We start from the raw sequence: 16,197 nt of genomic DNA on the forward strand, positions 1-16,197 counted from the left end.
AAATCCCAGAAATTGCATATTTTCTCAGTAATTTGCTTATCCTTCCTGCAAAATATAAAAATTTGCCCAGTTCTACCACCCAACACCAAGAATCCCCCTTTTGGGTGTACATATCCATCATGTATAGGCAATACAATACATATTTCAAAAATAGACTCTTACAGAGGAGGCAGTGGCAGTAATCTACACAGTAAAAATGATAGCATCAGCATACATGTTGTTTAGGTATGTGACTTTACTATACCTAGTCAACCATAAAATGTTTGTCACTGTATCTGTTATTTATTGTGCCCCATTAAACAGCTCCTCCTTGGAAAGGATTCTTGCTAACCATTATGGATGTGATCATTAACTCTGTTAACCGGAGAATTTACCATGCTGGTGGATCTCCATCATAATAAGCATGGACACCCAAGGCATTGACCAGCTGGTGAATGATCTCACAAGCTTTGCATGGCATACATTAGGCTTAGGTTTTTCATACTACATTGATGCAGCAACCCCCGTTGTGATCATAATGCTCACTAGTCACAATCTGCGTAAGTAACATGTCACAGAACCTCTACCCTTGTAACTCGCCTGCCCTTGTCACTCTCACTCTCTCTTTAAATTACTTTAATTACCTGTTCAGTATAACAGTTTACCTTTGCTCAGATGGAGCTCTGTTCTCAATTTTACATAGGTTAAATGACCCATATTTAAAGACTCTATTTATTCATGGGATAATGCACAGTCACTGCTTTTGGGTGCTTCACTAAGCTGTGATTTCAGCTTTCTTCTGCCTTTCCTCCCTCAGGTGAATGGCGTCAAATCAGGCCTCCCTGTTACCCTGGCTGACGGAAAGGTGTATGTCTACCAGTGTGGGTCGAAGGCAGTGGTAAAACTGGAGCTTGGTCTTACTGTCAGCTACGATTGGATCAGCCACCTGCAAATTTCCATCAAGGACAGCTACACTGAGAGCGTCTGCGGCTTGTGCGGGAACAAAAACAAAGACCCGAAAGATGACTTTGTGACCCCATCAGGGAAACAGGCTGCTAACCCTGAGGACTTTGCAGAAAGTTGGAAGGTAGAAGACGGAGACCCCCACTGCTGGCACGACTGCAATGGAAAATGCAATGACTGCCCGCCTGGCCACGCTAAAAGAAAAGCGGCAGAGGGCTTCTGTGGCTTGATAGCCAAGGCGACAACCGGGCCCTTCAGCGAGTGTCACGCTAAGATCAACCCGCAAACCTACCTGGACAACTGCATATATGATGTTTGCCTGAATAAAGGTGACAAGCAAGCCTCCTGCCAGAGCCTGAAAGTGTACGCTGACATTTGTCAGAGTGCCGGAGTCAAGATTGCTGATTGGAGGAAAGCGGCAGGATGTGGTAAGCGTTTCTGTGGTCTATGGTGGCAGCAAGAATCCCCAGTACCCCTCCTCTTCCATTCGCCCACCACAGGGGCATATGGCCTAGCTACGCCACTGGTCTATCATTGATAATATGTAGTGTTTAGAGAACTGTGTGAGCCTCATCGTTAGGATTCAAAGTACCAATGATGGTCACCAATGGACTTCAGTGTGCTTTTCATAGAAATTTTAGAACACTGCTGAAAATACTAGAGCAAAATAAAATACAAATCAAAGTGACTGACAGATGATAGATCAGTGTCACAGTATTGTAAACAAAGGAGGGTCAAAAAGGATTCAGAAATGATCTTTATGGGGTGCAATATGGTACATGACTTTAGATGGCGGCTCACATATAGTAAAAATAAGAAGAACAAAGCACCCAAAATAACATGTCTTGCCTGTCATTTGATATTTATGCTTCTCATGGGTGGCTCCTATTTTATTCACTGTTTACAAATATGGCCCTCAGCAATCAATCAATGAGGACTTGCAAAGCACAGCTAATCACCCGTAAGGGTATCCATGCGCAGAGTGCCCCAGTGCTGGCGGGTGGCTTCAGTTAAAAAGCCAGGTCTTTAGTCCCATTCTGAATTCCAGCAGAGAGGATGAGGTCCAGAGATGAAGGGGAGGTAATTACAGGACTTCACAACAAACTAGGAGAAAGAGGATCCTCCACATTTGCTATAGTGGATGAGGGGTTTGAGGGCTAGGGAGGCAGAGAGTAGTTATCTTGAGGGCTGGTGGAAGTTCAGGCGGTGGTTGATGTATGCTCGTTCCAGGTTGTGTAGGGTTTTGTAGGTGTGGATCAGCATCTTCAATTGGCACTCTTCTGGTCTGGATAGGGAGCCAGTGGTGCTTCTTGATGTAACGGGTGATGCTAGTCCATTTTGGGAGGTCGAGGATGAGTCTGGCTGCTGAGTTCTGTATGATCTGCAGTCTCTTCAAGGGGAGCAAGGTGCTTCCTGCGTAAAGACTATTGCCATAGTCCAGTCCGCTGGTGACTAGGGCTTGAGTGATGGTTCTTCTGGTGTTGATGGGGAGCCAGAGGACCAAAATCAACAACTAAAAGAGCTCATGACCGCTATGCTGAAAGTTTGGTCTCAAATCGGTAAAGAGGCATTCATCTAGAAGATTAGCCCAACATCCTAGGAATGATGTGCCTGGAACAGCCCGTGGGGAATACTAACCCTTAACTTCTTATTCTCTTAAATGAAGCCCATTCACGCACTACTACTGTACTGTATATATAAAATAAACTTTTAATAAAATACTCTGAAATCAAAAAAAAAATTGTCAATGGACTCTGAGCAGTACAAAACTAGAGAGAAAGGACTATTGACAAATGTATTTGTCGATGTGATGGGTTACTAGGACCCTGCCCAAGCTGTAACCAAGACTATACATTAGTGTTACGACAATCCTACATACATAATCTAGTTATGGGAGCGGAACACAACTCTGTAGCTCTTCATCTGAAAATATTGATGTATTGTCGCATTGTCCCTTTCAGGATTAGTCTTGATGGCTGAATACCTCGGTTCAATTATAGCCCAAATTGATTCAGGTAATGCACCAAGACATGAAAGCAATGTTCGTGTGAAGCTAGTGACCGCCATAACATGAAATGGCAAGACCTGCTACACATCAAGGAGAAAAGCACAAACAATTTAACGCTCTCCTCACATCAGTCCTTTAAAGGTGTCTTCCAACTAGGGCTTCGTATGGCAACCTGAAATGGATTGAAGGCTGCAATGTGTCAAGGATGCTATTCTACATTTGCTTTTTGGCCTAGTTTCATAGTGGCCCTGGGCCAGTCTGTCTGGCAGACTGAGCCCAAACAGCTGAATATATGCGATAAATGCACAAAGCAAAAGAAATGTTTGAAACACTGAAAGCCCACCACTCAAATGTAAACTACTTTCCTGTGCAGAGACAAAGGATAACTTTGGTTGTCAACAATCTAGTTCTAAGCCAATGTTCCAGTGTCAGGATAACCAGGCTCCCAGAATGCTGCTGATCTGTGGACAGACTTCAAAGAGAGGGCAATCCAGAATCCCTCTGACTCCCTTTTGTGAGCTTGGTTTTAGGGTTAGAGTCCAGCTTAGATAGCTCAGTGCAGCATAGCTCTGATGCTGACATAGCCCCTGTGCAGTCCTGGCTCTCTGTCAGTGGCAGTTCCAGTGTTGACCAAACCTTCTTGTAGCCAATTGTAGGTATAGGCCCAGTGTAGGCATAGGCCCAGTTTAGACATGACCCTGGTGTAGACTGACCCACAGTTTAGGCATATAGCTAGTATAGTCATATGTGTAGGTTACTCATTTCAACAGTGTACTATGACTCCTTAGCAGACGTACCTCTAGTGTAGCTGTAGCCCTAGGATAAGCAAACATTTTGTGTGGACATGTATATTTGTGTCTGTTGCGCCATGCTTTGAGATATTGAAATGTCATCTCAATATATTCTCATGACTATGATCTTCATTTTTCATAGCACTGGATTGTGGCCTTAACAGTCAATATAAGCTATGTGGAACAGCATGTCCAAATACATGTGAGGATGACACAGCTTCTACCAAATGCAGTGACCCTTGTGTAGAAAGCTGTGAATGCAACGAGGGCTTTGTGCTGACCCTGGGAAAGTGTGTCCCGAAGAGCACCTGTGGGTGCACATACAAAGGACTCCCCTACATCCAGAACCAGGTCTTCTGGGAAGACGACCAGTGCCAGAGACGCTGCACCTGTAACCCCACCACTAAGCAAGTAGAGTGTAGAGCCGCTCAATGCAAGGCTTCGGAGAAGTGTGGAACAGTAAATGGCGTGAGAGGCTGCTATCCAGTCGGCTATGGAACATGCTCAACATTTGGAGACCCACATTATACCACCTTTGATGGACAAAGGTTTGACTACCAGGGTGACTGTGTTTATCAGTTTTCTGCACTGCGTAGCAAGACTGTGGATCTGATCGACTTCCAAGTGAATGTACAGAATGAGCACCGGGGCAGCAAACATGTGACATTCACCAGGACTGTTGAATTTACCATTCATGGACAGGCCATCGTGATCAGCAAACAGTTCCCTGGAACAGTGATGGTAAATCCTGTCTTCTGTCTTTTGGTTACTTTTCAATACTCCTACAACCAGTTATTGAATACATTGTGGACTACGGCCCTATCCTGTAAGTTAATGGGATCATGCAGTAGACATTCAACTTGCAATGTTCATCCAAATTATAATAGCTGATTCTACATAATTATATTAGTAATATTACTACTCATCCCATTATTAATAATAATAATAATAAAATAGTACTAATTGCAACATTTATTACTACTACTAGTAACACTTACTATAATAATAATAATAACAAATGGCATTATAATATTAATAATTATAATTAAAAAATGAATTCTGGCCATTAAGAAAAATGTTGCCCGTGTGTATGGAACTCCCAATGCCGAAGAATATGGGTTGTTTCTCTTCTGGTCACAGAGTAAAACACCTAATCTACTGTACTGTGGGCAAATTTGTTGACGTAGTACCCCTAGATGCTCATAGCCATATCGGGGTAATCTTCCTATCACAGGTTTCCTTATTTAAGCATACTAAAAGACAAGACATATGGAATTATAAAATATTATCAAGTGTGGTTAGGAAGCCTTCACCCTAGTATGTTCATTCTGTTTTATGTAGGAGAGCCTTAAAAGTGTAAGGATCCTCTAACATCACATCTGCCTTTTGCGGTGGAGATGATACACGTCTGCTAAGCTGATGGTGCTGCATTATTCTATGATGGTGTCCACAGATATGTCCATGCTGTCCTTTAAGCATTAGACATCAAGTTTTGACCTCCACTCATTGCATGACCAGGAGCCAGTGCAGCAACTAGAGCAATGGCAAAGTTGGTGAATTCCTTTACAAGAGATTGGCAGCGGGACAGTGAGCCCATTTTAGTTCTGCCTGCGTGTTAGTGGGAAGACCGCTATAGAGGTCACTGCAGAAGCGTACTCAGAATCAGGCTACCATTATGCCAAGGATGCATAGACGGAGGAACAGAACACGATGAAGTTCATGAAGGTAATAGAGCGGCATCAAAAGTGACACAAGAACTGCACACATCTGTGAGGGGATCAAGGGTGAAAATCCTTTGATAGGTGGCCAGTAAAGAGATAGGGAGAATTGGTTGTCCAGACTCATTAGCACCACCAATATCTACTCTGCATTGAGCCTCAGACGGTTTTCTCTGTATATTGCTTAGGCAGGCCCCAGTTACAGTGTGTGATCCTGGTCTCCTGCATATTCTGAGATGCATCTTTGTATTATACATTGAACGCAGTACGAAAAGAGAAAGCTATTAAAAAATGTGGCCAGCAAATTCAATGAGATGCTTAAAAGAATCAGTAAAAGGACATGCCTAGGTCACATTACAGGTGATGTAGGTGAGGCATTGACATAGGCTTCTCGTTTTCCTTGCCATGTGTAGTTGGCAAGGAAAGATGAGGACAGAACATTCTTCAGACCATTTTAGACATTGCATAGAGGTGCCAAAGATGTGTCATTAAAAAGTTATCGACTGAATGTATAACACACGAAACACAGGGGGTCTAACAGCCAAATTGAGAGGCTACACTGTCGATACTGAGTCAACAAGATCTCAAAATATCTTTATCGCACACACATAGCGTATTAATAAGGATAGAGAAGGAAAATAGGCTAACACTACATGCATAGAGGAGACCGGTACATCATCGATTATTCGCAAAATGGCTGATTAATCCACAACAGATTGTAAAGGGTTTCCATCAAATTAGACTCAATGATCAGTCCTATCATTTGGCCAAACCCATGTGCAAATGAGGCTGGTCCCCTGATCAGTGGGACACTCAGCTCCGCACCTTATTGTTGTATCAGGATTTGGTCCACCAAATACACAAACCGTCCATGATGACTGGTCTTTTGATGGTAAAGTAAGAAGAAATAGTGCAACGAACAAGAAAGTGATTTAAAATAGGATGGAATGTCCTCCTTCTAAATACTTTATTCTGCGGACTAGACACGCCTCCTAATTAAAAAATAGAACAGTGCAAGAGAAGACAGTGACAATTATCTGTCTACATAAGGGCCAACATGTTTCTGCCTAACGGCTATTTAATCCCTTGGCATTCGTCAGGGCCTCTGCTCGTATAATAGTTGCACTCCTAATAGTGAAATATAGAATTCACCACCATCACCAAAACAAATTGTAGTAAAACTGGTTAGAAACGGTACAACCTGTAACAACCATGGACATTAACCCTCCGATTCACAATGGTTACTGTGAATTCTGTGAAGGAAAACGTTATATCATTAGTACTGTATTCGATGCATCAGTCTCATGTGCATAGTGTGTCACCAAGCCAACCAATAATGTGTGTCAGAAAATTAATTTTTATGCTTACCCTTTGTGGTAGGGCAATAGACCTCACCTCACCTGGACACTGCTCAGGTACTAAGAGGCCCCACACTACAAAGATATAGGGAAAACAAAAGAATGTGGCAAAGTACTGTAAAGAAATTGTTTTGCCTATGATCATTCCTATAACCAAATGCCCTGTATCTAGAGGCAAAACATATGAGGTAGATAAACACCCCAAACTCAGTGTACTAAGCCTCAAAATGACCCAGAAACTCGATTAAGACACCAAACTTTAAGGAAGATTAAAACTCCTTTGTATACTTATTCAGGAATTTTACAACATACTGATCTTCAAAACCTGTGATTTCCTAAAGTTTACAACATAGTATAGCTAAAAATATTCTAAAACTTTTCTGTGGTAGCTGCTCACCTTTCCGTCGGTACCTCAAGCTCCCATCTGATACTTGGGGGAGGCACCGATCTGTAGGAGATGCTAGTATAAGTAGTCTAGTGAGGGTTTGTTAGTGAAGTATCCCTCCACCTTTAAGATGTGGCAATCTTATCATGTGTCCCTTCAATTGGTATATATTAGTGGCAAGGACACTATTAGCAGACATTTATTGTGAAGTAAGCCTTATTGGTCTTTATTTTCATAAGAAAACTAAGGGCACTACTTTACGCTCGAAATCTCGCGAGATCTCGCGAGAGGAAGTGCTCAGAACTACCATATGATGTCATATCGGCCATCTTTGTAGTTCCTAACACTATAATCTGGTAATCATTAGACCATGATTATTCCTCACGTGCATATGATGTTAGAATGCCCCCAGTGTTGTGAGTCACTGCCTATTTTTCTACAAAGTAAGCCTAGTTGAGCTTGTTTTCTTAGAAACAAGAGCGCACTACTTAGCGCTCGAAATCACGCGGGAAGATGCGCTCAGAACTACCCGATGACAACATATCGGCCATCTTTGTAGTTCTGAAGGCTCCGACCTGTATATCATAGAATCACGATTGACCATGTGCTGTTTTTGAAAAACTAAGAAACAAGTAGGGTCTGGCGTATACCACAGTAAGGCTGCGCCCTATCAAGCAATTAAACAAAACAATGTGCCAGTACTGTGAAACGAATGGCTACACTTTACATTTGGGGAGCTATCAATCGCTCTCTCAAGATGACCACTTTTTCAGTCAGAAAAATTAGAAACAAAACGGTTCCCACAAGGTGGTTGTTTATTGAATATAAACTTCACTTTTTTGTTTATTCAAACTTTTGTTTTTGGGTTTTATGTTTTTCAAAATTATTTTTTCAAAAGGATCATACAATATATACAACGATACACAATTAGTTAGGAGGAGAAACAAATGAATGGGCCAAGGGAAAGTACATGAAATATTTTAGACAACATTTAGACATTTAGACGTACAATTAGACAATAGACGACAAAAACCTTAGGTAGTACACAAAAAATTGGGGTTGGTAGCGGTTGTTGGCGATATTTACAGCTATTTACAACTAGGCAACGATGTTTTTTTTTGTCCTATATTCTAGGTATCCTGGGAGTTTGCCTCAAAACAAATGGAAAACTATGGCTATCTTTTTTGTCATTAAATGAAAAAATCCACATTGTAATGAAGCTTGACACAATTCAAATCATTTAGCGCCTACAATTGGCCTTGATTTTAGACAAAACCGCCACTCTAGTGGCGCCAACAGTACACTACCACCTCAATAGGTCGACGCGTTTCAAATCCTACATTGATGTGTAGGATTATCTTCAGGACCAAACAAACTCAATCTGTGAAAAACAAATAATAAAAGCTCTGTCAGTGAAAACTATAGAAAGACTCTCACTCACACTCTACATCCATCCACTCTCATTATGTTACCTGTCATTTTTCTGACTGTGTTTATAGGCGTGGAGAATGCTGTGAAGAAGTGAAACACTATGTTTTAGAATTTAAGCATACAGATTGATCGTGTAATAATAAGATCTTATCGGTACTCACAGGGTGGTATTGTGAAAATCCCCTTTCAATGAGTATGCCAATGGTTAGCTTTAGCTGATTCCGAAGTAGGGGCGGGCTCGCCTCGTGAAGTCAATCTGCAAAGGTGAAAACATAGCGGATGCAGTTATTCCGCTATGTGGATTGAGCTACCTGCTACGTGAGCCGGAGAGCGCCGTCGTCGCGTGCAACTCCGCTCGGGGGAACTCGCTACATCACGGGCTTTGCTTACCTGAGGCTCCGTCTTTCTCCTCCAATTTGGTTCGCGGTCGGTTAGAAAACGCGATACCAATGGGGCGGAAACGCCTCTATTTACTTAGAATCATTTCCGATTTGCGCGGGGGGGATCATGGGATATGTAGTTCAGATCTGCCGGAGAGCCCTCCGGTTTTCTACAATCGTATGTGAGATGCAGGATTGCGGTACCCTGGTAAGGACGGGGGAAGCAGTTGTCAAAGTCTGTATTGCTCATGTAGAGACCACTGGTTTTAAGAAGAAATCAAGCTTCTGTCCCCCAGCACATAAAGTGCCCAAAGAGGTGACCTACTTTGAAAAAACGATACTCTCAGCCTTAGCCTTACAGGAGAAAAAAAGAAATGGATATGTTAAACCAAATTTGTCTCAAGAACAGAAGTTGGCTTTACAAACTATCAAACAGAATGACAACATCATAGTGAAACAAGCCGACAAAGGCGGATCAATAGTTGTATGGGGAACATCAAACTACATCCAAGAAGCAGTTAGACATCTATCAGATTCCACTTGCTATCGCAAGATCAATAAGGACCCAACATCGGAATTACAAAAAGAATTAGGATTGATCCTAAAAATCGGACTTGAACAAGGCTTTCTTGGAAAAAATGAATTCAACTTTTTGTCTAATAAACACCCACGTATCCCATTGTTTTATGTGTTACCCAAGGTGCACAAAAATGCAGATACCCCCCCAGGCAGACCCATCATCTCTGGATGTGATTCATTATTTGAACCGGTCTCCAAATTTATTGATTTTTTCCTGAAACCTTTTACCCTCACGGTTAAATCCTTTATTTTGGACACCACTGATTTTTTGTCGAAATTAGAACAAATTCCATTTACTGCTAATCAAGACATGTTAGTCAGCATGGACATAGTCTCGCTTTACACCCAAATCCCTCAGGATCAGGCTTTGGAGGTCTTAGAGATCTATTTGAACAAGCGAGAGAGCCCTATGAGAATTCCTACGGAATTCATATTACAACTGGCAAAGCTGGCCCTCACAAAGAATTTCTTTAAGTTTGGCGAGGACTTTTATTTTCAAACAAGAGGAGTAGCCATGGGCTGTCCATTTGCCCCGGAGTTGGCAATTCTCTATATGAGCCAATATGAAGAGATGTTCATCCATAACAATAACCCATTCCTCCAATGGATAGGGGGATGGGTAAGATATATAGATGATATCTTTTTCACATGGTCAGGATCACAAGAACAACTGGATCAATTTCACACCTGGATCAATGATAGGACAAATGATATCAAATTCACATTGCAGACTTCTAAAACAAGAATGTCCTTTTTGGATGTAGAAGTATATTGTGTAGATGGACGACTAGTTACCACCCTTTTCAAAAAAGAGACGGACCGCAATAAAGCTTTAGATTTTTCCAGCAACCACCCAAGAAGTCTCAAACAAAACCTTCCGATAGGTCAGTTTCTGCGTATCCGCAGAAACTGCACATTCAAAGATGAATTCATGGATCATGCCAATAATTTAAAAGATAAACTCCAAGACCGAGGTTATCCGGTTAAACTATTGAATCAATCAATCAAACGAGCATGGTGTACACCTAGGGAAGAATTGTTAATGAGGAGACAGAAACAACAACAACAAAGAATCGTTTGCGTGTCAACATACTGTCCTTCATCGAATTTGTTGAAAAAACTGATCTATCAGAATTGGCACTTGATCAAAGACCTAAACACTCAATTCTTGCAACATCCTTTATTTGCTTTCAAAAAGGATAAAAGTATCGCGAACTATATTGTCAGGGCAGCAATTCCCAAACCAAAACCAGTGACAATAAGAGACTATGTCAACTTGCCACCTATAAAAGGCCATCACAAATGTGGCACATGCCTTTGCTGTGCTTCCACTCAGGAAGGTGATCTATTCCAGCATACAGGAATATCCTGGAAGCATGAACAGTTTACAAATTGTAAATCAAAAAATGTGGTGTACGGGATCCTATGTCCATGCGATAAGCTGTACATAGGCAAAACCAATCAGGAAATAAGACAGAGATTGTCCCAACATAAATCACGAATAAGGAAGAAGGTTGTCACTGCCCCACTAGTGCAACACTGGATTGACCAGCTCCATGGTGAGCATGACCTAAAATGGACTGTTATCTCGAAGATTGATCCTGACCCGAGAGGCGGAGACGTAGAGGCCAAATTGCGACAACGTGAAGCCATGCTAATCTTGAAATTTAATACTACCACACAAGGTTTAAATGAAATGTCGGAATTATATAGTTTGTAAATACAACATGAGCAATACAGACTTTGACAACTGCTTCCCCCGTCCTTACCAGGGTACCGCAATCCTGCATCTCACATACGATTGTAGAAAACCGGAGGGCTCTCCGGCAGATCTGAACTACATATCCCATGATCCCCCCCGCGCAAATCGGAAATGATTCTAAGTAAATAGAGGCGTTTCCGCCCCATTGGTATCGCGTTTTCTAACCGACCGCGAACCAAATTGGAGGAGAAAGACGGAGCCTCAGGTAAGCAAAGCCCGTGATGTAGCGAGTTCCCCCGAGCGGAGTTGCACGCGACGACGGCGCTCTCCGGCTCACGTAGCAGGTAGCTCAATCCACATAGCGGAATAACTGCATCCGCTATGTTTTCACCTTTGCAGATTGACTTCACGAGGCGAGCCCGCCCCTACTTCGGAATCAGCTAAAGCTAACCATTGGCATACTCATTGAAAGGGGATTTTCACAATACCACCCTGTGAGTACCGATAAGATCTTATTATTACACGATCAATCTGTATGCTTAAATTCTAAAACATAGTGTTTCACTTCTTCACAGCATTCTCCACGCCTATAAACACAGTCAGAAAAATGACAGGTAACATAATGAGAGTGGATGGATGTAGAGTGTGAGTGAGAGTCTTTCTATAGTTTTCACTGACAGAGCTTTTATTATTTGTTTTTCACAGATTGAGTTTGTTTGGTCCTGAAGATAATCCTACACATCAATGTAGGATTTGAAACGCGTCGACCTATTGAGGTGGTAGTGTACTGTTGGCGCCACTAGAGTGGCGGTTTTGTCTAAAATCAAGGCCAATTGTAGGCGCTAAATGATTTGAATTGTGTCAAGCTTCATTACAATGTGGATTTTTTCATTTAATGACAAAAAAGATAGCCATAGTTTTCCATTTGTTTTGAGGCAAACTCCCAGGATACCTAGAATATAGGACAAAAAAACATCGTTGCCTAGTTGTAAATAGCTGTAAATATCGCCAACAACCGCTACCAACCCCAATTTTTTGTGTACTACCTAAGGTTTTTGTCGTCTATTGTCTAATTGTACGTCTAAATGTCTAAATGTTGTCTAAAATATTTCATGTACTTTCCCTTGGCCCATTCATTTGTTTCTCCTCCTAACTAATTGTGTATCGTTGTATATATTGTATGATCCTTTTGAAAAAATAATTTTGAAAAACATAAAACCCAAAAACAAAAGTTTGAATAAACAAAAAAGTGAAGTTTATATTCAATAAACAACCACCTTGTGGGAACCGTTTTGTTTCTAATTTTTCTGACTGAAAAAGTGGTCATCTTGAGAGAGCGATTGATAGCTCCCCAAATGTAAAGTGTAGCCATTCGTTTCACAGTACTGGCACATTGTTTTGTTTAATTGTTTTTGAAAAAAGCACCAGTCATTGGGCAATGACAGCTGCCCAATGATGTCATTTCGGACATCTTTGTAGTGCGATGACTGCAACCTATTGGTCCGTGATATTCCAATGTTGTTTTTGGGAACGCAAGTGCTCTAAGTAGTATGCCATGAATGGCCTCAGAGTGTATTCAATGGGCATAACTATACAGATGCTCCAAAATCTTACAATGTGGGAACCATCCTAATGATTGTGCATAGCTATATGTCACCCTCCAGTGTATGTCAGAAAACTCCCATAATCAAACCCATTTGTGATATTATGAGAAGAGTGTAAGCAAAGTAATTCAGGCATGAATCAATATGTACAACATGCTTATATAGACACACCCTATTACAATCAGTATATCCCAGTTATTACTCACTAGTGCCAAGGCTACAGGGAGGTCCAAGGAATATCATCATTTACTCCACCTGTATCTGTCCGAAGTTTATAAATCCATTTTTGCTCTTTTCTAAAAAGGTAACCCGACACATCACTTATGTGACTGGGTATATATGGCTTCTCCAGGACAGTCCATTGGAAGTCCATCTCTAGATGTGCATGCTCCAGGAAATGTCTCGTAAGTTTAGTGTTGTTTTTCTTACAACGAAAAGAACTCTTGTGTTCCAACATCCTGGTGCGGACTTTGCGGGTCGTCATACCCACATATCGTGCGGAGCAAGGACATGTCAGCATATAAATCAGATTGGTACTATTGCAATTATTATAGTTACTCTGCAACCAAGGTCTTGTGGTGCCTATATCTATCTCCTTCGTGTGTTTGGTCTGAGGGCAGACTGAGCAATTGCCGCAAGGGGGATGCCCGACAGCTGGTGGAAGGTTCCACAGTGTTCCACCAAGTTTCCTAGGGAGCTCTTTTGGACGTGTGTGAACAAGTCGATCCCGAATGCTGCTTGCCCTTTTGAACGCAAACAAGGGTTGCGCGATTTTCTCTCTCCCATGCCCATTGAATACACTCTGAGGCCATTCATGGCATACTACTTAGAGCACTTGCGTTCCCAAAAACAGCATTGGAATATCACGGACCAATAGGTTGCAGTCATCGCACTACAAAGATGTCCGAAATGACATCATTGGGCAGCTGTCATTGCCCAATGACTGGTACTTTTTTCAAAAACAACACATGGTCAATCGTGATTCTATGATATACAGGTCGGAGCCTTCAGAACTACAAAGATGGCCGATATGTTGTCATCGGGTAGTTCTGAGCGCATCTTCCCGCGTGATAAGTAGTGCGCTCTTGTTTCTAAGAAAACAAGCTCAACTAGGCTTACTTTGTAGAAAAATAGGCAGTGACTCACAACACTGGGGGCATTCTAACATCATATGCACATGAGGAATAATCATGGTCTAATGATTACCAGATTATAGTGTTAGGAACTACAAAGATGGCCGATATGACATCATATGGTAGTTCTGAGCACTTCCTCTCGCGAGATCTCGCGAGATTTCGAGCGTAAAGTAGTGCCCTTAGTTTTCTTATGAAAATAAAGACCAATAAGGCTTACTTCACAATAAATGTCTGCTAATAGTGTCCTTGCCACTAATATATACCAATTGAAGGGACGCATGATAAGATTGCCACTATCTAGTATACATCTTAAAGGTGGAGGGATACTTCACTAACAAACCCTCACTAGACTACTTATAATAGCATCTCCTACAGATCGGTGCCTCCCCCAAGTCTCAGATGGGAGCTTGAGGTACCGACGGAAAGATGAGCAGCTACCACAGAATATTTTTAGAATATTTTTAGCTATACTATGTTGTAAACTTTAGGAAATCACAGGTTTTGAAGATCAGTATGTTGTAAAATTCCTGAATAAGTATACAAAGGAGTTTTAATCTTCCTTAAAGTTTGGTGTCTTAGTCGAGTTTCTGGGTCATTTTGAGGCTTAGTACACTGAGTTTGGGGTGTTTATCTACCTCATATGTTTTGCCTCTAGATACAGGGCATTCGGTTATAGGAATGATCATAGGCAGGGTATAAAGTGAAACAATTTCTTTACAGTACTTTGCCACATTCTTTTGTTTTCCCTATATCTTTGAAGTGCGGGGCCTCTTAGTACCTGAGCAGTGTCCAGGTGAGGTGAGGTCTATTGCCCTACCACAAAGGGTAAGCATAAAAATGAATTTTCTGACACACATTATTGGTTGGCTTGGTGACACACTATGCACATGAGACTGATGCATCGAATACAGTACTAATGATATAACGTTTTCCTTCACAGAATTCACAGTAACCATTGTAAATCGGAGGGTTAATGTCCATGGTTGTTACAGGTTGTACCGTTTCTAACCAGTTTTACTACAATTTGTTTTGGTGATGGTGGTGAATTCTATATTTCACTATTAGGAGTGCAACTATTATACGAGCAGAGGCCCTGACGAATGCCAAGGGATTAAATAGCCGTTAGGCAGAAACATGTTGGCTCTTATGTAGACAGATAATTGTCACTGTCTTCTCTTGCACTGTTCTATTTTTTAATTAGGAGGCTTGTCAGTACGCAGAATAAAGTATTTAGAAGGAGGACATTCCATCCTATTTTAAATCACTTTCTTGTTCGTTGCACTATTTCTTCTTACTTTACCATCAAAAGATCAGTCATCATGGACGGTTTGTGTATTTGGTGGACCAAATCTTGATACAACAATAAGGTGCGGAGCTGAGTGTCCCACTGATCAGGGGACCAGCCTCATTTGCACATGGGTTTGGCCAAATGATAGGACTGATCATTGAGTCTAATTTGATGGAAACCCTTTACAATCTGTTGTGGATTAATCAGCCATTTTGCGAATAATCGATGATGTACCGGTCTCCTCTATGCATGTAGTGTTAGCCTTTTTTCCTTCTCTATCCTTATTAATACGCTATGTGTATGCAATAAAGATATTTTGAGATCTTGTTGACTCAGTATCGACAGTGTAGCCTCTCAATTTGGCTGTTAGACACCCTGTGTTTCGTGTGTTATACATTCAGTTGGTGCTGGGGATAAAATCAGGTGTGGGTCTTTAAAATATATATCCCTTGGACCCTATTTTAAATGGTTTTGTTTAATCCATTAAAAAGTTATCACCCAAATCGTACTTTACAAACACCAATACATACTTACCTTCTAGGAGAACCTTTACCCAAAAGTAAACCCTCGACCTTTCACCAATGATTACATCTTCCTGCGGCCAGTTCAGTGCTCCGTTTCCATGTTCGTGCTTTACACAACTCATAACATACATGTATGCATGCACACATTCATGGAGCCAGCCTTTCCAAGAGGTCCTTACCACTATGCATGTCTCCTTGCTCTTCAAGTGTGAAAAGAGATAACTTCGAATTTAAAAAAACGAGTGAAGTATTAAATGTAAGCTCCTTAAATCCAACATGTCTGACTTTGAAGAAGCGCCTGGATCCTGAGGCAAGGGTAGCTATGTACAGGGAGGCGAGGAGGAAGACAAG

General features: G+C 41.5%; 1 protein-coding gene across 1 annotated transcript in view; it reads left to right on the forward strand.

Annotated features, from left to right (window-relative positions):
* The first annotated feature begins 802 nt into the window (after positions 1-802).
* The window catches only part of LOC147701257 (IgGFc-binding protein-like), a 388,685-nt gene continuing 373,290 nt past the window's right edge, over positions 803-16,197 (forward strand). The window contains exons 1-2 of the mRNA XM_086930000.1: positions 803-1,370; positions 3,884-4,482. Coding sequence (XP_086786126.1) covers positions 4,480-4,482 — 3 coding nt within the window. The 5' untranslated portion in view covers positions 803-1,370; positions 3,884-4,479. The remainder of the gene's footprint in view (positions 1,371-3,883; positions 4,483-16,197) is intronic.

The sequence above is a fragment of the Lissotriton vulgaris genome, chromosome 7 (genome assembly GCF_964263255.1).
Source record: "Lissotriton vulgaris chromosome 7, aLisVul1.2, whole genome shotgun sequence".
In the NCBI taxonomy this organism is placed as follows: Eukaryota; Metazoa; Chordata; class Amphibia; order Caudata; family Salamandridae; genus Lissotriton; species Lissotriton vulgaris.